This window comes from Argentina anserina, chromosome 5, assembly GCF_933775445.1.
Source record: "Argentina anserina chromosome 5, drPotAnse1.1, whole genome shotgun sequence".
NCBI lineage: Eukaryota > Viridiplantae > Streptophyta > Magnoliopsida > Rosales > Rosaceae > Argentina > Argentina anserina.
This window is the reverse complement of record NC_065876.1, coordinates 4,343,974-4,368,723: the sequence shown is the minus strand read 5'-3', so window position 1 is coordinate 4,368,723 and position 24,750 is coordinate 4,343,974. Positions and strand designations below refer to the sequence as shown.

Below are 24,750 nucleotides of genomic sequence, written 5' to 3'. Positions count from 1 at the left end.
ATGACGATGGAATAGAGTGATCGAGTTGCAATTTGCGAATTGAAATGAACGCAATGGGGCTGCAAGGGATATCATTCTCAGCCGTATATGGATTAACTAGGCGATGTGATATGCAACATCACACAGGTACTTTCAACTTTGCATGCCTAGCTAGCTTCATATTTGCAAGACTATAGCATCATAAACGTCTGCCTCCACCTGATTTGGCTCTTCTTTTTTCTCTTTTCTGGGTCCCTACTTATTCTCTTTCATTGATGGAAAAATAAAAAAAGCTCTTCCAATTTAAGCTATCAGGAATCATCATCTAATCAAGATGAGATTCCTTTTTGATTGAACAAACATATATATCAAGAGCTGGCATTGATATCATGTTAAGTTCATTCATATTGCTATAGATAGTGATTATATCATTCATATGTACGTTCTATTAGAACTTATTACGAGGAAATTAATCGAGGGTGTTGATGATCTGATTGATCATTTTGTGCAATTTGCCAACAAGAGAAATCCAAACCGATCATGCGATGAAATTTTCTTAAGTACCAATCAGTACATGAAACCCACATTTATAAATATGACTACAAATTTATCGTTATTGTGGTAAAACGAATAATTATTTAAATAATTGTAGTTATACTATAAGTAATTACTTCACTTACAACATTTTATAAGTTTTTAAACAAATTATTGTAATGATGGTAATTTTGTTCAATTCTATGTAAATGTACGTATAAATGAATGTGATAATTTTGTTGTCAATGTCGTAATTTAGTTTAATGAAATTGTTGTCAATATAGTAATTTTATTCAATTAGTTATAAAATGTTTGTATGATATACATTCTTATATCATAGATGACCACATTGGGCGATACCCCAATTATCTTTCGATATGTCGAGCTATCATTTGTCAATGGCTTTCGACAGTTCGATTACTGCACATATAACATTACCCTGATCACTCTTGATCAACTCTCTTCTTTCTGATTGTACCTCTTTCCCCCTCATTACACGTATATAGGCCGGCGAGTTGGCGCCAAACTGATTAAGATTACCGGCACGTACATAGTAGTTTCAAACAACAAAATCATTACTCTTACCTTCCTTAGAGTTTGGAAACCTCGGATTCCCTCTTGAGAAAATTGCATCCATGTACAAAGTTGCTTCTCCTAAAAAAAAAACAGAGAAAATACTCTAGTGGGTCAATGTAACTGGCCCAAAACAACTGGACTGTACTAACATCATTTCCGAGGAGACCCAATACTTTCAAGGCCAAGTAGCCCAGCTACATCCAAACTTGATCTTCATGCGTGTCACAACACTTCCCGGTGAGTGAAGCTCAGGCACTTGTGTTCTGAGAGGTCTAAGCTCTCTGCACCCAAAACCCTCACCAATGGCGATTTCAAGCTTAGGGTTCGCTTGCCGCCCCAATTTCAACCTCCGCATTCCCGCCTTCCAATGCATTGGCAAGGTAACTCCGCCACGCGCCTCTGTCTTTACATTTGTGAATTGGGTTCATTTGAGCTTCTGGTTCGATTCAATTCAGGTTCAGTTGAATCTAGTTGCGGCTATGGAAGCGATTGATGAGCGAGAGGGTCAGCCGAAGGACAAAAACACCAGTAATTCGGGCAGTAGTACAAGCAAGTTTTGATTTTTTTTATTTTAGTTTTGAAGCTTTTCATATTTTGGATTTGGGAATTGGTGTTTGGGGTTTGAAGTTTGGAATTTTATTGGCACAAGTTTTTTTTTGAAGTGTCAGCTTTGTGTTTTCTGTTTGCAGGATTTGAGGTGTATCTTGTAGGAGGCTGTGTGAGGGATCTTATCTTAAAACGCACGCCAACGGACTTCGACATTTTAACTACAGCTGAATTGAGAGAGGTAATGCTCTGTAACGTTGTGTGGAAGTTGGTTTTGTTGCCGTAAGTTTTAGCTTGTAGTATATGCTAGTGACTTTTTCAGGTGACGAGAACATTTTCATGGTGTGAAGTAGTTGGAAGGCGGTTTCCTATATGTCATGTGCACGTTGGTGATACAGTAGTGGAGGTTGGTTATTCTTCGTAAATGTACAATTGCAATGCTTAATTACTTGTTTATCAACAGAAAATTTGCTTATATATGAAGGAGTGAGGTCTTGCCAAATATTAAAGGTAACCGGTCTTGGTATCCCGGACCATCAAATTGATAATAGATTCTTTTCCATGATTTTAAGTTATACAACATCATAGCATACTGATCTCTAAAGGGCCAGGCTTATTTTCTTTTAGTTTCTTGTGAGACTTGTATACATGCATGCACAGACAGACACACATACAGAGCTCTAATCTAAAGCTAATTGTTGTGCTCAAATTAGGTTTTCAGTTTTAGCATCAGCGCACGAAGCTTTGGTAGGAACTCAACTAGTGAATTTAAAAAACCCGTACATTGTGATGACAAGGATTTTATGCGTTGGAGCAATTGTTTGAAGCGTGACTTTACAATTAACGGGTTGATATCGAACCATGTTCACCTGAAAGATACAGTTTCACTCTTTCCTTCTGTTTATCTCTAAATGGTATCTCTTCATCTCTTGCAGATTGATGTTTGATCCATATGCAAGGATAGTGTATGACTACCTGGGAGGAATAGAAGATCTTCAAAAGGCTAAAGTGCGCTTGCATACTTAGAAATTTTGGTTTCTTAAATTACTTTAGACTAGCAGATAATCTATTGTTCTCACATCATCTTCTGTGGACCCAGCTCCAAACTGTTATACCAGCAAGTACCTCATTTCAAGAGGATTGTGGTGAGCTTATGTTTTTCATGTGTTTTCTATACATTGATAGATTTCAGCTTTATTCAAACTTTGTAGAACACACCTCTCTTGTGCATATGCTGGACACTTCCTATCTCTGTGAGACATTAATATCAGATTCCAATTATTGTGCAGCTCGCATTCTACGTGCCATAAGAATTGCTGCTCATTTGGGGTTCCGTATATCAAAGGAAACAGCTGATTCAATTAAGAGTTTATCCTACTCAATTCTTAGGCTTGATAAGGTAGTTCAAGAGCGCTTTGACCGTATCATTTCCCTTGCATTCAAGTTTGATTACTCATTCAGTACTTCTTCGCACTTTAGGGCCGGATCCTCATGGAAATGAACTACATGTTGGCGTATGGTTCTGCTGAGGCTTCTCTTCGGTTATTATGGAAATTTGGACTTCTGGAACTACTTCTACCCATCCAGGTGTGTATTTTCTAAATTTAAATAAGTTTCCTACTTGTAGTACATGTTTTGATACAATTTCATATTGCAGGCAGCATATTTTGTTCGCCATGGTTTTCGAAGACATGACAAAAGGTCTAACATGCTTTTGGTAATTGTCAATTCATCATCATTCAGTTACTCGCATTGTTATACTAGTCCCTGATTATATTTGATTTTGTTTACTTAAGGTGTGGCTTATTTGTTCTTTTGTTTTCACTTGCTGTCCCTTTTTTCTAACTTAGATAATCTTCTTGCACCTGACAAGCCGTGCCACAGTAGCTTATGGTAAGTTGATAGTGTAAATAGAATGATGATATAACAATTTTGGTCTGACAGTTATCCAAGCAGATTTAATAGCACGATTCGTGTGTACATGTGAGATAATGGAATATACTTGCAAGATCATTGCAACTTTGGCCTGAGGAGACTCTTCACAAGTTTACAATTTCAGGATTGCAATCTTAGCATTCCACAAAGCACTCTCTGAACAACCTCAAGATGCGTTGGTGGCTGCTGCCTTTACCCTTGCTGTTCACAATGGTGGAGATATAAAGGAAGTAGTGGAGATAGCCAGGACTATCACCAACCGGCATGAAGTTAGCTTTCACGAATTGTTAGAACCTCAGGGGTTGGACTCTAGAGCATTAACCAAAGGGGTTAAGGATCTTGAGGCATCTTTTAGGTGGGCTCTCGATCATATGACTGACAAGCGAATGGTCTCAGAGGCCATGGCAGCGTACCCACAAGCACCGTTTTCTGATCTGGTCAGTGTAACATTTCTCGCTTCCTGTTTGTGTATATATCATCACTATATCATGATCTTTGCATTTCATCTCAGTTTAAGGAGAAACTGTAAAAGCCAAGCTTTATTTTATTCGATCTCAATTTGCTGCAGGTATTTATATCATGGGGATTATCTTTGAGGGTCTCCCGGATTTTCAACTGCGTAAAGGTGGGTGGGGAATTAGGTTTTGTGGCAAAGCAAGGCAGCAAGATGACTATGAGTCATTAGCTCAGGGGAGCCTGCCAGAGATTCGGCATATTTTTGCAATAGTGTTTGATACCATATATCCTCTGTAGCCCAGCCTAGACGCTGATTTTATACATGAATTGCTTGATTGTGAGAAAATTTTGTATCATGTTAGGATATTAGGAAATCTTTTTATCCATTATATGCCGCCTACAAGATTAATTTTGCAAGCCTGACTCGCTAATCATTTGATGGAAATTTATAGCAACTATGGTATTTACAATGCTGCTAATTCAGTGACAACATTTCTACTCAGTGATGTGATTCAAACATAATTGTTGTCCGCAGCATAAGGTTAACATCCTACTATGAACGCTGGTGTCACTGATTATAACAATATTAACATTCTAAGTTAAGGACTTGAGCTGCTATTACATGCAATTCAGTGCATCACCCCATTTTTCACCTCTGATATCTTCTGCTCTATTGCCTTGACGATAACTGCAGGATGCACATTTTCAACAATGCACCTCTTCACAATCTTTCTAAACACCATTACGAACTCTAGTGAACTCCCAACAGATGTAGCAGAATCTAGCTGTTCCAAGGGTTTAGGGGCGTGACCAAGACAACCTCAACTCATCAGGTAAAGCTTCTCACACGCCAATCACTTTGATGCCCTGCTTAGTTACAAACCCCCCACCCCCACCACAAGGCTCGGCGTGTTCTGCATACAAGTCTTCGATTTGTTTTCCGAATAATAATAATGCTAGTGCAGCAGTGCTTGTAGTGGGGAATGTAAATGCTGAATAGCCAGTACTTAAATACTTGAATGAAATCACAAAACAAGCTAATGTACCTCTTTATTTGTTCGAAACGAGACCGGAAGCCCCAACTCATTCATCTGCCTAGTAAGTTCCATATCCTCCGGCAAAGCTCCACATTCTGAAACCCAGCAAAATGCTAAACACATGCACCATGAGCTCTAGAAAATAAAAAACAGATAGTTAAACAAAATAAAGCAAGCATGAAACTCCAATCACTATCCTGAGGGAACAGCGTTTGAGCCATCGTCGGCGAAATTCACAGGATTCAGTAATGAGTGTCAAACTTAAATTACAGAAATTGAAATTGAGCTGAAGAAAGCAAACACTTACAGTCTGTTTCAGCCTGTCAAGCAGACAACAACTCGGTTAAACCACAGAGCCTACCGCCTCACAAAACCCTAGTATTTGGCGGAGGAGAAACAGATAGAGTATATAAGAAACGGTTAATTCCTCATGTGGTACCTAAAGTATGGCTACTTGGACAATTTGGTACAGGATGTATGAAAATGAACAATTTAGTACCTGAAGTTCTCATTTGTAAGCCACTTTGATACCTCTATCAATTTTGATAATATTTTTAGGGTTATTTTCGTCATTCTAACCCTAAACTCATTAAATTTACATTTTTCATTATTTCTTCCTATAATTGTCTCTCTTTAGAAATAATTAAATTGTTATATCTACTCTACTTATCATCTACTTCGCATATATCGAAAATATTTTTTTTTCTTAATATACTTATTGTATTCAAATTATTTTCTGCAAAGGAAATAAATTGTCTTTATGCAATTGTAATTTTTTTATTAAAATATATATTTTAAATTACTTATAATTAAAATTAATTTAGATTGATAGCTACATTATGAAAACTTATATACGTAAATCCAAGGTACAAAATCTCCTCGATATTACTTATAATTATGATATATTTTAGGGGTAAATATCTTTTTTTTTTCGTATCTGCGATATTTCTCTAATAACATCAAATATCTCCGATAACATTTGAACATTGCGTAAATCATCACAGATACTAAGTGGATGAGTTATCAAATTTGTAGTGATAATTTGGAGGTATTCTTAAAAAATGAAGTAAAATAGAGATAAGATGACGGAAATAACTATGAAAATATGGTTAAAATTGACATAAGTACCAAAATGACCTAAATTTGAGAACTTTAGGTACCAAATTGTCTGTTTTCATATATCAGGTACCAAATTGTCCAAGTAACCAAATATCAGGTACCATATGAGGAATTTATCTTATAATAAAAGCACCGAAGGTAGACTTGGGTGAGCTTTAACAGAGAAGACAAGCCCTTCGTCTTCAGCTTCAACCAACCAGAACATGCCCTTCCTTTCTCTCCTTTAATCTATTACCAAACCAAACACACCAAAGTTAACAGACGATAAGGACAGGGCTGGAACCCCTGACCTCGTCGTTGGCACTTCAATTAAAGACGCTCGCGAGTAACCAATCCACCAACCAACTCATTTGGTTATATCTTGATCATGCTTAATATATGTATAATAACTTATTTTCAACTGAAAAAAAAAAACAATTCCGGGCACTTGCCGGCCGCACCGCCTTGACCGCCCCAGGGTCGGCTCTGGATTAGCATCCCAAGGGCAAATAACTTTGTAAGGAAGCGTCAACCGTTAGCATTCAAACCTTTCCTAGTATGGATAGGAAGCTGTAGCTGTATGGCTTATCTGTAACTTCCATTTGTTATCTCTTGTAAACCTAGCGTAGGTTTTCTGTAAGCTAATACACACACATATATATATATACAGCTACTGTGAGGCTATGAATTGAAGCCATCACAAACACAAACACAAGTTCTTTCAAACACATCACCCACCTTGTTCGATTTTTATCTCTCTCTTCCACATTTGTTGCCTTCAAACTCCCTTTCTTCTTCTTGTTCTTGTTGTTGGTCTGAGCTCCAACTTCAATGGCTTCTTCGTCTCTCTCATCCAAACCCTTTCTGGGTTCTGCTTCAAGGACCGATTCCCTTTCCGGGCTCTGCTCCGATCTCCGACACCTCTCCCCCGTTCACTTCTCCGTCCGCCCTCGAGCGGCTAAGAAGCTTCGTCAGTCTCTCTCTCTCTCTCTCTCTCTGTTCATTTGTGTTTTATTCTATAAAGTTTATATCTTGATTGGTATATTGTTTAGCTGAGATCATTGAATGAGGCTCGATCTGTGTGTGTAAAGCTTAATTCTTTGCATTTTGTACGTGTTGGGATTTTTATTGGAATGCAATGTTGTTTCTGGGTTCTGTTTGTTCTTAGAGGGAAGTTGTGTATGTTGTGGGGTGAGTTGCTAGTACAATGTGTGTTCAAGTGTGGATTTTGATATGAAAAAGGATGAATCTTTGTTTGTTTTGGTCCCAAAAGTTGGTGAATTTTGGTCTGACTTGTTAAGTCAATGGTGTTGTTGTTTGTTTCCTACTAGTCCATGGTCTCTGTTCACTCTAATTGAGAGATCGAGGGTTCGGAAGATACGTAATGGGAGATTGAAAATAGATGAGGCCGGGAGTGTGTGTGAGGGGCTGTAGTTAGTTAGAATGTCTGAAATGTTTTCTGCTGGGTTTCAGAGGTGCAAGCAGCTGGGAGTACTTTCGGGAACTACTTTCGTGTTACAACTTATGGAGAGTCTCACGGTGGTCTTGTTGGTTGTGTAATTGATGGAGTGCCTCCTCGGAGGCCCTTGTCTGAAGCTGATTTGCAAGCGGACCTCGACAGAAGGTATTTTGATATTCAAGTTCATTTTGAATTCCCAAATCTAATTTGTATCGGTATTTGTATAATATCCATTTCATGTTAGTCTTTTTAAGGACTTCTGGCAGTATGTTCATTATTGTAAATCTATTTCTCTATTGGAATGGGGTGCTCTCTGCTTACAAGTTGATGATACCTTCTCTTAAATGTTGAGACTATTTTTGGTTAGTACAAAGGTTTAATTTATCTCTTGGCCTTGATTAAAACATTGTAATCAGTACAGCATCATATGTGGTGAGGTTTCTGTTATGTTATGGATATTACGTACTATTCATCATGGTTTACATCTCTCTCTCTCTCTCTCAACGTAAGAAAATTCTACCCTACGTTGTACCAACATTTCCTTCTCACATTATCACACACACCCCGCGTGCATGTTATGACACTAATTCTATACTACACATGAGTAACATACACTGCTGCACAACAGATGAACCTTTGAACGTATGGATAATGATCTAATATTATTTTAATACACCTTAATTTTGTATTATTGTCTATTAATCTGGGGTAGGGTGTTACCATAGCTATTGGTGTCTGAGTTATTTTGATGCAAGCCTTTCCATGGGTTAAGATATTAGAGTTGGTGTAACAGGAGGCCAGGTCAGAGCCGAATTACTACGCCTAGGAAGGAAACCGACACGTGCAAAATACGTTCAGGAGTCCATGAAGGTTAGATCTCTGTGTACCTTTCTTCATTCTTTTTTTCTTTCGCTCGGATCCGAAAATATTTTCTGAAGTCATTAGTGTATACTCTGATTGTGACGGTATGATATCAACTTCAGGATTAACTACGGGGACTCCAATTGATGTGTCTGTCCTGAATACTGATCAGAGAGGACGTGTAAGTATCTAATGCTTAGAGAAAATAATCTTTATTTGCCACTTTTTTCAATAATTAATGTTTTTATGATGTTCGTTGTTTTTTGGGCTATAAGTTTGTACTTCCATTTACTCTGTAGAGTTCTCAGTTCTGCATTAGTGGTTTCAGATATATAAATGTAAACTTTTCTAGTGCTACATAGATATGTGCACTTATGTATCAAAACTCAAATGAATATGATGATTCTGGTGCTTGTTTCTTTTTTCAAACACTTATGATTGCATATTGGAGGGAGCTTGTAAACACAATGTGAGACCTATGGAACTCCTTAATGAATTACTGTTGTGTTTTTGTATGATATCTTGCTTGTAAGATATTGGAAAGTGTAAATTGACCATCACGTGTGCGTTCTTTTACAAAGTCAATCACTTGTCTACAGTCACGGATGCAGCAGCCCACCCCATTTTTTCAAAAGAAATTCAAATTTTATTACAAGTTAAAGCATAAGAAAAAAAAAATAAGTTGAAAGTCAAGACTCTTTCTCTTATTTACCGCTTCATGACTCCGCTCTCTCTCATATCAGTCCTCTGTAATTCTTTATTACTCTAAAACTCTAATCACTCAATTAGAAAAATCATCATCCATAAAACTCTAATCATTCGTATATATTTCTTATATTAGTTTTTTGGGTTTATTTGTTATGTTTTTCTAAGTTTCTCTATCAATACAAAGTACATGTGATAATTCATTTAATTTGAATTTCAGTCTTCTATCTTGTTCCAATAGGCGTAAACTATTATTTCCATGTTGAAATTATCATTGTTCTAGAAGTCCTAAAACAAAATTTGGCCTTTGTCCAACTTTAGCACACCATATTATTAAATCCTGGGTCTGTCCCTGCTTGTCTATTAAGCTGTGTTGCACTCAAGTGACAATGCTTATAGTTCTGTTGTTTTATTTTTAGGACTATGACGAAATGTCGATAGCTTATAGGCCTTCGCATGCAGATCTCACATATGACATGAAGTACGGTATCAGATCAGTGCAGGTAATTCTTGTTTAACCACTGAAACTCTGAAAGGTTCACAGAAATCTTTTAAATTGCCAATTTTTTATCGTAACCCAATCTTTAATTGAAGGGTGGTGGTAGGTCTTCAGCTAGAGAAACAATAGGAAGAGTTGCTGCAGGAGCAGTTGCCAAGAAAATCCTTAAGGACTTCTCAGGAACTGAGGTGAGTATGTACTCTGTGAGCATGCATGCTTTGCTGTAGAATTGGTGGACTTTTGACTTTGTTTTTTTTACTTCTCTGAAAGTTATCATCCGCACATCCTTTTACTAATATTCATGTCGCTTTATTCAAATCTTGCCCTAATGTTTGTCACATCTGCAGGTATTTGCTTATGTTTCACAAGTTCACAAGGTTGTACTCCCAGAGGACTCAGTTAATCATTACACTCTGACACTTGATCAGGTTTGAAAATGCATACTAATTCAAGTTCAGTGTAGGAAGCAAACACACACACACAAATACTTGACACACGAGCAGCTGTTTTTGTTGAACCTCCCATATACATGTAAGTGTGTAACATAATTTTTACAATTCATCTAAGCCAATACGATTCAAGAACCATCTACATCTAAACTGATCTTGGATAATTAACGACTGTTATTGTGAGGTCCATTCTTTTTATATATTTAAGTATTACAATATTTTTCTAAGTTTATGGATTTTATAAAATATTATTACTACTTCGACTGTATTTCCCAACTTCAAATGTCTTTATCTGTGCACCTTTATGACAAATTGACAATTACTGTTCAATTCTACTTGCTCATTAGCTGAACTAGTTTTTCTGTGAAACATTTGCCAGATAGAGAGTAATATAGTTAGGTGTCCAGATCCTGAATATGCAGAGAAGATGATTGCTGCCATTGATGCTGTTAGAGTGAGAGGAGAATCAATTGGTGGTGTTGTCACATGCATAGTTAGAAATTGCCCACGGGTATCTTCCTTCCCCCCTTCCCTCCTCCTCCTCTCTCTCTCTCTCTCTCTCTCTCTCTCTCTCTCTCTCTCTCAACTTTTATACACAATTACTTGTGCATGTTCCTTTCGTCTTCATTGAGTAGTATATTCATCACTGAAGTTTCAGTCTTAAACTCCAGGGTCTTGGTTCGCCTGTGTTTGACAAACTTGAAGCTGAGCTGGCTAAAGCTTGCATGTCATTACCTGCAACAAAAGGATTTGAATTTGGAAGCGGGTTTGCAGGTTAATATTCATGAATATTTCGTGTACTTCCATATGGAGGTTGCATTTAAATGTCTAAAATTGGATGTGGTGATATAGGAATAATAGGATGGTTGCTAGATCTTTTAAGTTCTTACTCATGCTGACATGTCAGGTACCTTTTTAACTGGGAGTGAACATAATGATGAGTTCTATGTGGAAGAACAAGGACGAGTGAGGACAAGAACAAACCGCTCTGGTGGGATACAGGTATATATATGAAATTTCGATTACCTACTTATATATGTGAAGCCAATTGTGAAAATGTTTTTCCCTGACCATGTCTGGTACACTGACATTGTGCATGTGGCAATTAGGGAGGAATATCTAATGGGGAAATCATAAACATGAGAATAGCTTTCAAGCCAACAGCTACAATTTCAGTAAGTCTGATCAGGTCTTTCTTTAATATATGTGGTTAAGTTATCTGACATAACTGTCATGGTTCCGTGATACTTGCGCAGAGGAAGCAAAATACAGTGACTAGAGATAAGAAGGAGACTGAACTAATAGCCCGTGGTCGCCATGATCCTTGTGTTGTCCCGCGAGGTATCTCTGTGAATGATACATGAACTTTCGTGCATCATGTTGTCTTCTTTGTACTTTCCCTTTTAGATAATGAAACCGTGCAGTTGCAAAATCTTGCTATACTTCATTGTACGATTGGAAAGCAGCTTATTCATTCCATATTTTACTTTTCTCGCTTAATTTCTGTTTTAAAGCCGAAATTCGACTGCAAGTATTTGCTAATTGTTTGTCATGCAATGGAATGATGCAGCGGTTCCAATGGTTGAGGCGGGAGTAGCGCTAGTGCTCATGGATCAGTTAATGGCTCAATATGCCCAGTGTCATCTCTTTCCTCACAATCCAGATGTACAAGAACCTCTCTCTTAAGTGAGTTCCCTTCCAACAATGTCTCTGTCATAGTTTCGTTTTCCATCTCTTGGATTTTGAGGTTATGAAACACGGTATACCATTTTCTTTTGGTAATAAGGCATGCAGTCTGATAAGGCATGATGTATGTTCAGAAATATATAATTTATAGATGTAATAGTACGGTAATGAAATTCATTTTTTTTTAAAGCAACAAAATTTGAAATTCATTGTTGAATGTGTTTGGTCTAAAGTAGCATATGGTTTGAAACTCATATGGTTCTACATCTACCTTGCTTTTGAATCAAGCTTCACCTGAACTTCAATAGCTCAGTTTTATTAGACTTTATTTTCAATCCATGAATAGTCCCAAGAATAGAACAATGGTAACTAAATCATTTGTCCTATGGCTCATAAGATTTATCCTACTTTTGACCATCTCTACTTCTTGGTAGCTGGTATATTTTACCAGAAAATACGTAGGGATATGAGAATCCCACATACACGCATGAAGTATCCAGAAATGTTGGCAAGAAATCTCTTTCAAAGACAGCATTGCTTTCCATCTAGAAAGCCAAATAAGCTAGGGCTCGAGTCATAAAGCCTTCTAACATGCAAGACAATACCGTATTGAATAAACCTCAGCAGTCTGCCATTCTTCTTGAATCAGCCACACAAGGAACATGTTCCAGAAGAAAACATGCATAATGGAATGGTACTCAAACTTAACCGCACCACGGCTTTATCTCAGGCTTTCACCAAAGCGATGCACCATTCGATCGATAGAAACTGATATTAATTAAGGGCTAGCTGTATTCCTGTTCTATCTTGGAATCGATCAGCAACACCACTACTTAGCTTCCATTTTTCATTTGGAAAACAACTGATCAGAATAATGACTGAAGCCTGATGACTGAAGCTGCTTACAACTAATTCTGTACTGTACTAAACTGAAAGAACACGTACAGCTATGGCGTCTCAATCTTATGGCTTCAGGATTCTATTCAAACTTTTCTGATCCGTGTCAACCCCATGTTTAATTTGCAACCACCTTAACTACTACATGAACAGTTCAACTTATTATTGCTAATCTAAAATTAGTTTGGTGATTTCCCAATCAACTTCTTAACTACCCTCCTTCTTTGATCATTACATAAACGCATGCAAACCAATGGTTTGTTGCAGGGCCTATGTAGATTAAGGATAGATAATGATGAGAATTAACAAGCATGACATTTTGTTTTCTACGAGTTGTCGTCTGTCTCCAACCATTATTGATCCATATTATTCAAGGACGTGATGGAGTAATTGAAATGTTAGCGTCTTCTACAAAGTGCTAATAGAAAAGGGCAAATGTGTGGCTAGGGGATTTGATGATTTGATAGCTGAGATTTAAAGGGGGGTTGATGTACAAAGCTCAAGCGTAGATTCCTTCATAAAGTTTTGTTCATACATTATTATTGTACATCAATCCTCCTCCAATTTAGATCTCAGCATATATATGAAACTCAAGTGTAGATTCCTTCATAAAGTTTTGTTACATTAGAATTGTAATTGTGGACGGAACCAAATCAAAGTTACTTTTGTCATTCATGGAATGGGTAACCAAAAATTGTGTGAGACAGGTGACTAAACAATGGCACTCAAACATAATGGTGACTAAACAATGCACACTAAAGCTACTTTCGTATTGAAGTTTTTGTTAAGAAAACTAAAGAAAGAAGCAGGGGCGGACCTATGTAGTGGTAGGTTGTTAATTCCGAGACAACCCAATAACATGACTCAAAACCCGCATGAAATAAAAGAGGGTTGAACTCGCACGATTAAAAAATGATCAGCGGTGGGTCAACCCGTCATGACCCATTTAATAAACGGGTCAACGACATGTTAACCCACTAACACGAAATGAACCCGCATGACAGGTTTATTAACATGGTCGAACTAAATTCTATATAAAATATGTGTACACAAGCTATTAAAAATGGTAACATTATATGTATATAAAAGTTTAGTAAGTCTTTTCTCATTTTAAACTATAATTTTGGGTAATACATTGAATGTTTTTATTTGAATCTTGCTTCAGTTGGTTATTTCATCTAAATGACAGAATATATTTATTAAATAGATTAAACGGATTGGAAACGGATAATCTATTTAATAAATATGTTGAGTTTGTATTTAAATTTTTAATACGATTATTAAATAGGTTAGATCCGGGTATGACACGCGAGACATCTTAACTCGACACAAATCTAACCCAGCATGATCGAAGTCGGCGATCTAGAGAGCTTTTGAATATATTTTATATGTCCATACATCAATGGTTATCTTGTTAGCTCAGATGGGTTAGTGTGTTTATAATTGACACCAGCCAACCAGGCTCCACCGCGTCTTGGGTTCGACTCCTACATACAGGTTTCTTCTATTCTTTCTTGTACTTTTTCTTTTCCCCATCCGATTTTGTTTTCTGTTAGCATTTATATATTACCTTCTTGTTTGCTTCTCCTTAGAAAATAGGGTTTAATATGGTATGGATTTATCATTTTGATCAAAATAAACAATCAAGTACACACAAAAACAACGTTGCAAAAAAAATTCTTACAAGAGAGTAAATTAGCTTAGACAAAATTTAATTCATAAATCCGCCTCTGGAAAGAAGGTTTCATACACGTACATATATATTCGCATCCTCGAACAAGGAATGGGTTCTTAAATTGTTGATTCCTCATTCCGTCGGGAAAAGGGTTATCTGTGAGCCTTGAGGGAGGTGACTTTTCAATTTGGAGGCCCAAATCAGTGATTACTAGGATTTCTTTACAGTGTAATTCTCGTTTCTTAAGTTCAGATTTTCTTCTACTGTTTCACCATGTCAAGTCATGGGAATGTAGTGTTAAGAACCAAAATTGCAGATAATGTGATCTTGCTCTTTTGTTCAGCAAACTGCACACTAATTCATTTTCTCATAACGTTTTGATTTCAGGAAACTGATATACTGAATGGTCGATATATATGCATCATGATCTTCTAATCTTCTTGATGTGATCAAAGGTGGGAATTTCATTCTTCTTATACCAGCTGATTTGAAAGAATCGTTTGCTCAACTCAGTAAACACATCACCCAAAAAAAAACTCAGTAAACAAGTAGCATTAAAAAATATGAAACTTTTAATTTCCTCTAGTGGTGCATTCCTGATGCCTTTTCTAGTATGGTGATTTTGAAGGTGTAGAGTTGGGTTTCGGTTACTATGGGAACCATATGAGCCATGCTGATAGACTCGGTGAAAGAGAGCCGCGGGCCAGAATAGTCCAACTCCATCGGCTCCACATCAGAGGCGCCGCACTCCATCATCGTCCTACAAGCGAAAAGGGCGAAAAGGGTTTTTTCTCTAATGCTCAACTGGGTTTTTTCGTAAGTGCTCAACATCGTCAGGAAAAGCCTTGAGCTCGATAGTTCAATAATTCTATGCAGAAACATAAATGGGTTCACATATTCTTTTCAGAAAGACAATGCTGACATTGTTTTAGTATGAAAGATTGGAAGGCTAAGTGATAAGAATGTAATATATAGCACCTGCCTGATCCCATGTATTGCAGAAAGACAATCTTGTTGGTAGCCAGTCTTGATGTAATCATGATGCAGGAGAAGAGGAAGAGGAGTAGAGGAAGCTCGGAATGAGAGACTGGCGAGAACTAGAGAAACTATCTGCCATCGTCTCTGTTTCAATTTCTGGAAAATGATTGAGTGGATATTTGTTGCCTCGTGTCTTTATGAACGCATGTTCTTGCAAATGCGTTTTATAACCACAAATTAGAACAAAAGCCATCATTGACCTTGGACTACTAGTCGGTCAAATTATAGAAGATTCAAAACCTTGTCGAAGGCGACTCAAACTTTGTAATTAGATCGATCGTAAGCAACGATGTAATTAAAACTCAACTTCGATTCTTCCACAACTTTTCCTTGGTTGACTTCAAAAGAAGCAAACCCGTATTTGGACGACATGTCGTATGGGTTCTGGCCCCAATTGGCAACTTGGGGAATAGATTATAGAAGATGGTGAAATCCCTGCCACGTAAGTAGTAGATAGGGCTTCTGTTCCAATAGAAGTTCGAGTGTGTCTTGCCTCGCTGTTACCATATCTGCAAGTGTTTCTGAGATTACTCTGTTCTTGTGCTTAGCTTCACTTCCATTATCTCTGAGCTTCAGCAATGGCTTCCCTTTCAGCTACCATTCTCTGCAGCTTCCAGTCCTTGCAAAGCCATACAATCAAGACTAGCCTGCAGGTACGTACTGAGAAATATATATGCATATATGGTTTTCACTGATTTGCTTCCTGTTCATTTTTGGCTCAAACACTGTTTCAGGAAATTTATGACCAAATGTGTTTTGTTTTTTTTTTTTTTGCAGGTAACAAGAACAAGCTTGGTATCTACTGGCTGGGGGAAGGGTGGCTTCACTTCTTTGAGAACTTCCCGTTTTCGCATCTGCTCTGCTGTGAGTTAGAATTCTATAAGATGTACAAAGAGGATTCTCTACTTCTCTCAATACGTATATATTAGTAATGAATTCATGTGCATAAATATGGATAGGCCAAGCCGGAGACAGTGCAAAAGGTGGTCGAGATTGTGAGGAAGCAACTGGCTTTGCCGGCGGAGTCCGAGGTCACACCGGACTCCAAGTTCTCAACACTTGGTGCCGATTCTCTTGACACTGTAAGTAGTACAATTCAGTTTTAAGATAAATTCAGTGTAGGGTCATGATTTTGCATTGTGATGTATAACTGTGATGAGGGTTTGATCGAATGAGTAGTTACTAACTTACTGATGATTATGGTTCATGGAACAGGTGGAGATAGTGATGGGTTTGGAGGAAGAGTTTGACATCAACGTGGAAGAGGACAACTCTCAGAACATAACCACGGTTCAAGAAGCGGCTGATTTGATAGAGCAGCTCATTGAGAAGAAAACACAAGCTTGATTATTGGCAGCCTCGCTAGGAGGAATTGATGAGTTTGTTTAAGTTTATTGATTTATTATGAGCGAGGAAGAAGAAATGTGATAAGCTATTGGAGCGTTTGTTGATTTTGATTGGTTTGCAATATATATCTGGATCGGATTTGAGTACCTTGATTTAATTTCTTGAAGATGCCTGTTTTCTACTCTATGGGGTGTGTTAATTGTTGCCATAATGGTGCGTCTTGATTGTTTAACTTTGTGTCTGTTCTAGTCTTCAATGTTCATGTAAAATGTAGGTTTTTGAGGTCTGATTTTACTCAGTTCGAAATATGTTTTTAAACTCTGTAAATTATATCAGAAGTTTCTTTAATAATGAAGAAAACTAGAAACCATGTTACTATAGATACCTCCCCATTTGAGAGAGATTTATATCTCTACGAGTTTTGCGATGAGTCAATTTCTGCCGTTGATAACTTAATATGATTAACAACTCAATTGAAAATGAATAACATACAAAGTGGAGCACTAGAAGCTCCAAGCCTCCACCGATGTACCTAATCTCTTACCAAGTACTCAAAGTGGGAGGGTACATCAATTTTTTTATATAATCGCATCATTTCATTGATTTTTGTAAATAACGTCCCAATATTCCTTAGAGTTCTTGATTTTGATATATGCAAATTATAGCTCCAATATTTCTGTAATATTCACTTTTTGTTACAGAAGAATGTAATACACATCGGAAATATAGAGAATCATCCATATTTATGCATTGATAATAAGACCTTTATAGGCATTACATCAAATATCTCGTAGAATCAAAGATTATATATACTTCCTTATTTAGAGTAACTCATATAATTAAGACAAGATATACTCAGGAGATTATGGAGATAATCATTCTACAATACTCCCCTTTGTATCGTGATCCTAGTATGACATAGTGCAATAATATTGCCTTGGTAAAAAGCTTGCCAAGCAAAATAAAAACCTTTGGGTAAAATTAAAAGTTTTGGTCAAAGAAGAAAAATAGTACAACGCACTAACTGCAGTTGAAGGTACCATGTGGAATAGACTCTCTCTGAAGTCTGCAAAACAACTCCCCTTGATCGGCAACTCAATATTGGAGTTTAGATAAATAGCGTATACAAACGCTCTTCACATTCTTCAAAAGTAGCAATGGGTCAATGACTTGAATATCAAATCTCGCCAAACATTCTTAAATCAAACATGTACACTTATCCATACATGGATCAAAAGAAAGAGAATTACATTACAACTCAAAATAAGAGTTTGCAATGAAAATTAGATTCATGCGTGGTATGACATTCATGCACTTAAACAGTCATAACTTATTTGATGCAATAGGTATAAACAAATCGTTAAACGTTCTAGAAATTAGACACTCGTGGCTTTCCAGTGATATATGATTAACAACCTAGTTTGTTCTGAACTGATCACAAAGCTCAGTCGAAGTCGACTCAGCTGCAGTTTCCAGACATATCCGTCATATTTAACTAAAATAGTTGCAGTTTCCAAACAGATCCGTCCCTTTGCTCTGTGGCCATTGCACACCACGGGGTTCCGACATATCTTTCTTAAGTCCACCCATTTGCCCATACCGCTGGCATAAGAATCGCCCATGTACAAACCTCGCCACCTACATTGACCTGCAATATCGGCCAGCCAGCCGATATTGTCCATGAGACATCCGGACTCATGGAAACGCATGCCACCCCTCTTTGGCGACATTCGCTCGGCTCATAGGTTCCCCAATGTCCGCCATGAGTAACACGCTTAGTGCCCCATAAGGCCGGCACCGAGGGTGGTGGATGATAGAGCGCTAATTAAAATGTCTATAATAAACCCTGTAAAATGTCATCGTTAGTATAAAATAAGTAGGGATCGTTCAGTCCGGGGAATTGAAAGGAACTCTAAACTTTTAGTGTTAACAAATAATGGGGGGTTTGAGATTGATTATTAACTACTAATGAAAATAAATCCTAAATTACTATTTACATGATCGACTTCTCTTTAACAAACTTAAACCAAATTTATCATTACACCACATAATTACAAATTCGAACCTATCATACATTCTAATTCGACCAATTACATACTTTTTAGACACTAATACAATTAGAGCCTTAGGGGATCATCTAATCATGCAAGATTTCAATTAACATTTAGATTGACTTAGGGCCTAATCTAAATTTGCATGCAATCGAATTCAATAACACTTAGAGTAGAAATCAAACAATATTACATTTAAGCACCAAATCGTTGTTGGATACATGTTTCATGTATTGCGTCACCCACCATGGTTTTACATGCAAATTTCCAGAATTTTTACCACTTTTAATCAACACAAACCGAATCTACTTAGGGCATGATTCGATTTGTGTCAATATGGTTGATGAATCTAGCACTTAAACACAATCTTAGGAACTGCATCCAAGCACTGAATTCATATGCACATATCTGAAAAATTATCTAAAAGTATGATAAATATGATTAGAACACAACAATAGAAATAAAAACTCATTAATTATAGGAAACCATCAATTCGACAAAGATTCAAAAATCCAATAAAACAATCTAAATTTTTTTATTCTTAATACAAAACAATAATTCTACATAAACATCATACTACAAAGTATTGTAAAAAATCAAAAATGAACAAACTCATGAAGAAGAGTTGCGAGAATCACATGTTGTAGGAACCTTGGAGGTGTGTCTTCAATGGTGATTTCGGTGGAGATGAAATTGGTATATAGGGAGAACGGCTTGCTATTTTGGTGAAGGATGTTTGAGGTAGTATTTTGGTAGAGTTTTGACTCTTGAATGTAAATGAGAAATGATATTATTTGAGAAGTGAAGCCATGTATATATAGAGGAAAAATAGAGGGTTTTGAACTTGCCTCCTTCTTCCTATAATAATGTCATGCTTTATGTCCCTAAATCATGTCATGCTTTATTCCCTAAATCATGTCATATTTTATTCCCTAAATCATGACATGTTTTATTCCCTAAATCATGACATGTTTTATTCCCTAAATCATGTCATATTTTATGACTTTAATGATCATCTTCTATTTAATTGTTGCATGACTTAGCTCAATATCTTTTTCTTTAATTATCTCTTATATTTAATTGTTGCATGACTTGTTGATGATAGGACTCCATGTGCATGGCTTCTCCTTGTTTTCCTCTAGTATTATCTCTTAAATCCAATTTGAAAATAAGAAATTAAATTCATAAGTAAGAGATAATTAGTTTCGAAACCTAACAATGATTTCTAGTGCAAGAAGGACTCTCTAAATGTCGCAAATGCGACCAAAACGTAAAAAGATGAAGGCTCATAATCCAACTAGGTTTCCTAGTCCTACAAGGATTCTTACTCAAACTAGGACTCTAGACCAATTATGTGTTTTTAACTCATGTAAGCACAAAAATGCATCTAATACCGCTCAAGACTCTTACTACGACTGAATGACTCAATAGTACAACAATAAGGACTAAGCAAAGTATAAATTGAGGTAAAAACATGTTAAGAACGTCGCACAAAGTGCTCTTATCACTGAAGAGTCAAACACCAGGTATCCCCATATAGAGCATATTGGAGAAAACTAGACTTGGCAGGAGAAAATATCAAATATCTGAGGAGGGGGCAACTTCCAGAATTAATTCATACAAGCTCCTAAAAATATGTCGTCAAGTGCATTGAAATCTTTCAACATCCCAAACATTTTTCGTGTTCAGACTTTTCCCAAATTCCAAGCCTAAGTGCCTCGAACCTATAAGTTCAACTTAATTACGAAACTGCCACTTATACATGCCACTAGACACCCAATTAGCATGCATGATTGTCGCTTGACACCCTCTCTTCGGCATAGCCCCTAGGAAGTGTCACGATGACACAACCATTTGTGCTGCTTGTGACACCCGGTCTAGTGATACCATCTACCACATTTTTGGAGTCACCACGTCACTAACAAAGAGTGACTACATGTCCATTTGTCAGACATCAATCCATACAGGCATAGTTGAAGCATGTATGTCCAATCTCCTCACTTCCATTTATAGGACTATTAGGATCATGATGAGGTACAGTGAGACAAACCATGATAAAACCAAGTCGTTTGACTTGAACATACTTGTTTTTCTCTCTCCCTAATGACGGGGAGACAATTCATCAAGTGACTAAACGAGATTGCCTGTTAAGGTATTTACATAAGCAAACATAAGTGGAAGTTCATGTCTTAGTTAAAAACAAAGTTCAACATCAAATAACCCATTATTAGGCGCTTGTGGAGGCGTAATTTGACACATACAATCTGTGGATGATAAACCATTAACTTAATCCGTTAACAAACATGCATATCGTTAGATTTGAAATACTAACGTGTAAGCCGTTACAACCATAACATCAATGATAGCGGTATAGATAGATACTGTAAAACAAGACACGCTACAAGCCGTAGTTTATGGTTCGAATGGTTGGTTTATCGTTGGAAACATATTTTCGTCAACATCCAATATTAAACCTCTGTTTTACACTTTCTTAAATGGTTCACTGACTTTCTGAACCCTAAATGCTACCAAATTTTGAGAGCAAGTAAACATGAGTGTATGGAATCCAATGCCACTGGCCTCACTGCCGAAACTAGTCAGAAAAGCACCGAATCAGCCAAAAAACTCGTCAGAGGTCAGTGACCACTTGTGTCGAGTGGTTCACCCTAGGTCTCCAAATGCCCTCAAATTTTATAAGTAGGTAGCCTTAGATGTTAGGAATTAATGGCCGCAAGTAGCACCCCAATAGCCCACCGAAAAGAAGGTGAACCGGTCCTCACAATGACAAGTCTGCAATATGAAAATTATGAAATTTTAGGTTTTTTTCCAACTTTTTGTCATTATTTGAGTGCTCCATAACATCTAAGTGTTATGGTTTGAGTTTAACCATGATATATGTATCACCACAATATATTTTGTCCTCAAAGTGAATCATGATAAGTCAATCTAGGCTTCTATCTTATATCTCATTGTCTTTAGCATATGATGATGTATGCCACTCCTAAACTTTGCTAAAGAATAGGCTTTAATAGTGAGCGTAGTTAATTAAGGATCATATAGGGGTTTATGCACTTGTTAATACATTGATTACGTCTCCATTATGTTAGAGGAATTATATTGATCCGTATAACATCTTTGCTCAAAAGACTAGCCTATATGAGTTATTGATTCATTAAACCGAATCATAGTAACGTGAAAAGATACAATTCACATTATTTCGACTCTTGAGATGTGCTCCGTCATTAGAAGCAGTACATATGAACTATTTCACAATGAATTTCAAGGTGATAAATGTTAGCACAAATAATTCCTTCAAGTAGCTTATCGTCTCACCAATTTTATTTTGGTTCGCTGTTAATTCATCAACGTAGACAACTACTATGGCAAAACCAATTCATAGGTTTAATTGTTCTCTTGATAGATAAAAGCATGTGACTTGAATCATAACGCTATAAGACATTTAATATTGAGCATTAAATCACTCTTTGATTTTATGTGATGACATAGACATTGTTGTCATAATGGATTAAAAACTACATCCGTTAATAGCTTTTAAGTTGTTTTAGCTATGCACTCAGTGTCTCTTGAATATATTCATATACAAGAATGTAGAGACAATAGTCTTAGGTCAAGACATATAAACATCACAATATAAAGTTCGATAAATGCAATAAAGTAGTCCTGAATGGTTGTCTAACGTTACATAAGGGTTTTGGACCCTCAAACGTCATTCATGAGTGATTTTGATATGCTAATATCATGCAAATACATCATAAATCCAAATATAATGATCGGTGTTGCTTTGGCATACCCATAAAGAGTTGCCGGCGTAAAAAATAGAACCAAAAAGACTAGGTGTTTGTGAAGAGGCTGTGCGAGGGGGGGGGGGCGTGCATGGGACTGTGGAGGCATAGGGGCCGAGCCAAGTGCTTGGCTACTTTTGATGCCATTAGGGGTAAAATCGGGCGCGGACGACATCTTGGAGAAACTGTCAATATCGTAACTTGCGAAGCTGTTATAGTTTGTCACTCCCCTAATTTTGTACGAGCCTTAGTTCAATTCGAACTTTGTGAAAACATTACCATATTTCAAACCGGTGGAACATATAGTGCATTACATGACGTGTAACACTACAAATCATCACCAAAACAAGGTGGAAATATGTCATAACAAGACATCAATCAAGGTTTTATCATGCCAACGAGGCATACATATGCTACAACAAGCATTACCGATTTGAAATAAAGTCGAGAGCAAATGCTCGTGGCTCGGAGTCCTTCAGTGTTTCACAATGCCAAATTACAAAGTTTTGATCAAAATCAATAGATGATGACCTAATCCACCAAAAATTATGGAGAACCGAAATAAATGTATAATAACAACATCAGTGATCATATAAGTGTGCATTGTGCCACACAAAGATCGTGTAAGCCTGATTTATGCCATAATTAAAACCGTGGTTTTATGTATGTAGTATGTAATGCGTTACATTGCATTAACATATTGTTTTGGGTAATCAAACCATAAATGCATCGAGGCATTCTCGTATGTTCGTTTACTTGAACTACATGAGAATGATACAGTCAACAATTGTATTGAGATCTTGACCATGATCCAATTAAAAATGTATTGACTAAGTAACATTAGTTACAAAAACTTAGGAATAAAAAAATTTCTAGTCATTTAGACTATTAACTGAAGACTTATGTTTCATTATTTTTTTCAATAACTGTAATGTATAATTGCTTTTGTAATCCGTAATAGTGAGAATATATTCTCATGTTATTCTATATAATAAGTGTCTTGTTTCAAGAACTTCTCATATCTTGCTCTTGTATATTTTGACCATAATGTTTATGTCTTTCAATGAAATGATGTTGCATCAAAAGAAATTAATCTGGACTAGCTGCATAAACACATCCAACATAAATATGTCAAATTTCAAGCGCATGTTGCAGTCAACAATAGGGAAGATTCATTAGTATCAATATGATACAACTTCCAAGTATTGAATTGGAGGTTAAGTCCCAAAGTATGGTAACTCCATTCAATAAACTGTGATACATACGTCACCTTGGTATACGTGACAATTTTATTCACAAATCGATGATATAAGCGACAATTGCCATCGCAAACCAATGTTTGTCCCATTTTTTTTCAAACTTGTAGCTACATTCAACAACTACGGATGATATCAGCGGCACTCTCAACCGCCCCTAAACTCAGTACCAAGGGAATCAAATCCATGTATACCACCCGAGAAGTGAAAAAATCGGGTTGAAAATGAAAGAGAGGTTGAAAGTTTTTTATGAAAGACAAAATTGAGAGGAATTTAAATTGCATGAAAGCAACAACATTAATTAAAACATACTTGGTTGTTTGTCAAATAACAACATATAAGTTGTTATTCCTTGATTCCACATTCATGCTTGATTCCACTGATGCGTCACGAGGTAATTTTCGCCATTCAATTTTGTTTCGACGTGTAATTTATTTCACGAAAACAAAATATATGGTTAGAGTATTCACCATAAAGAAAATCAGTAAATGAAAATAAAAACATTGAAGTAAATAACCTTTTTTTTACTCGTGAGGTAAAAACAAATTTAACTAGGGGAAAATTAATGTGTCCCTTTTACCAGTTTACCAGAAGAGCTAAAAAACTCTTTTCTATTGGTCAAGTCAGAGAATTCTAACAAGGACATGTTGACCGTTGACGAAACCAGGTCAACTAGGTTTGCAGCTGGGGAGATCGTGCAAGGCTAGGACCGTCGTGCAGCGCTGGTCTGACATCGGCGACTTGTCGCCGCTTGAGCTGCTTATTATCGTTGGAAGAGAGCAACACTAGGGATGGTCTGGGTCATTGATGACCAGGATGGATCGGGCTAGAGCCAGCGCAGCGACGTCGTCGTCGACGGTTTT

General features: G+C 36.8%; 3 protein-coding genes across 3 annotated transcripts; all 3 read left to right on the top strand.

Annotated features, from left to right (window-relative positions):
- The first annotated feature begins 1,346 nt into the window (after positions 1-1,346).
- Positions 1,347-3,840, top strand: LOC126794530 (uncharacterized). The gene is made up of 12 exons (XM_050521278.1): positions 1,347-1,469; positions 1,545-1,632; positions 1,779-1,876; positions 1,958-2,041; positions 2,349-2,482; positions 2,571-2,643; positions 2,735-2,780; positions 2,925-3,034; positions 3,115-3,222; positions 3,293-3,352; positions 3,486-3,528; positions 3,695-3,840. The coding sequence occupies exons 1-12, from the start codon at positions 1,392-1,394 to the stop codon at positions 3,706-3,708; spliced, it is 936 nt and encodes a 311-aa protein (XP_050377235.1). The 5' UTR covers positions 1,347-1,391; the 3' UTR covers positions 3,709-3,840.
- Positions 3,841-8,587: 4,747 nt separating this feature from the next.
- LOC126794206 (chorismate synthase 1, chloroplastic-like) lies at positions 8,588-11,876 on the top strand. Its single transcript, XM_050520864.1, has 10 exons — positions 8,588-8,662; positions 9,606-9,689; positions 9,781-9,873; positions 10,033-10,113; positions 10,514-10,645; positions 10,806-10,908; positions 11,042-11,136; positions 11,244-11,309; positions 11,391-11,475; positions 11,705-11,876. The coding sequence occupies exons 1-10, from the start codon at positions 8,588-8,590 to the stop codon at positions 11,818-11,820; spliced, it is 930 nt and encodes a 309-aa protein (XP_050376821.1). The 3' UTR covers positions 11,821-11,876.
- A 4,025-nt stretch (positions 11,877-15,901) lies between these two features.
- On the top strand, positions 15,902-16,929 carry LOC126794921 (acyl carrier protein 1, chloroplastic-like). Its single transcript, XM_050521719.1, has 4 exons — positions 15,902-16,083; positions 16,208-16,294; positions 16,390-16,512; positions 16,646-16,929. The coding sequence occupies exons 1-4, from the start codon at positions 16,009-16,011 to the stop codon at positions 16,775-16,777; spliced, it is 417 nt and encodes a 138-aa protein (XP_050377676.1). The 5' UTR covers positions 15,902-16,008; the 3' UTR covers positions 16,778-16,929.
- Positions 16,930-24,750: the final 7,821 nt, after the last annotated feature.

Excerpts from the sequence above, each read along its gene's own strand:
- LOC126794206 (XM_050520864.1), top strand. The coding sequence starts at position 8,588 with ATGATATCAACTTCAGGATTAACTACGGGGACTCCAATTGATGTGTCT. Across the intron at positions 9,690-9,780 it reads ACGGTATCAGATCAGTGCAG|GGTGGTGGTAGGTCTTCAGC; the intron begins GTAATTCTTGTT and ends CTTTAATTGAAG. Across the intron at positions 10,646-10,805 it reads TAGTTAGAAATTGCCCACGG|GGTCTTGGTTCGCCTGTGTT; the intron begins GTATCTTCCTTC and ends CTTAAACTCCAG.
- LOC126794921 (XM_050521719.1), top strand. The coding sequence starts at position 16,009 with ATGGCTTCCCTTTCAGCTACCATTCTCTGCAGCTTCCAGTCCTTGCAA. Across the intron at positions 16,084-16,207 it reads CAATCAAGACTAGCCTGCAG|GTAACAAGAACAAGCTTGGT; the intron begins GTACGTACTGAG and ends TTTTTTTTGCAG. Across the intron at positions 16,295-16,389 it reads GTTTTCGCATCTGCTCTGCT|GCCAAGCCGGAGACAGTGCA; the intron begins GTGAGTTAGAAT and ends AAATATGGATAG.
- LOC126794530 (XM_050521278.1), top strand. The coding sequence starts at position 1,392 with ATGGCGATTTCAAGCTTAGGGTTCGCTTGCCGCCCCAATTTCAACCTC. Across the intron at positions 2,781-2,924 it reads CTCATTTCAAGAGGATTGTG|CTCGCATTCTACGTGCCATA; the intron begins GTGAGCTTATGT and ends ATTATTGTGCAG. Across the intron at positions 3,353-3,485 it reads AAAGGTCTAACATGCTTTTG|ATAATCTTCTTGCACCTGAC; the intron begins GTAATTGTCAAT and ends TTTCTAACTTAG.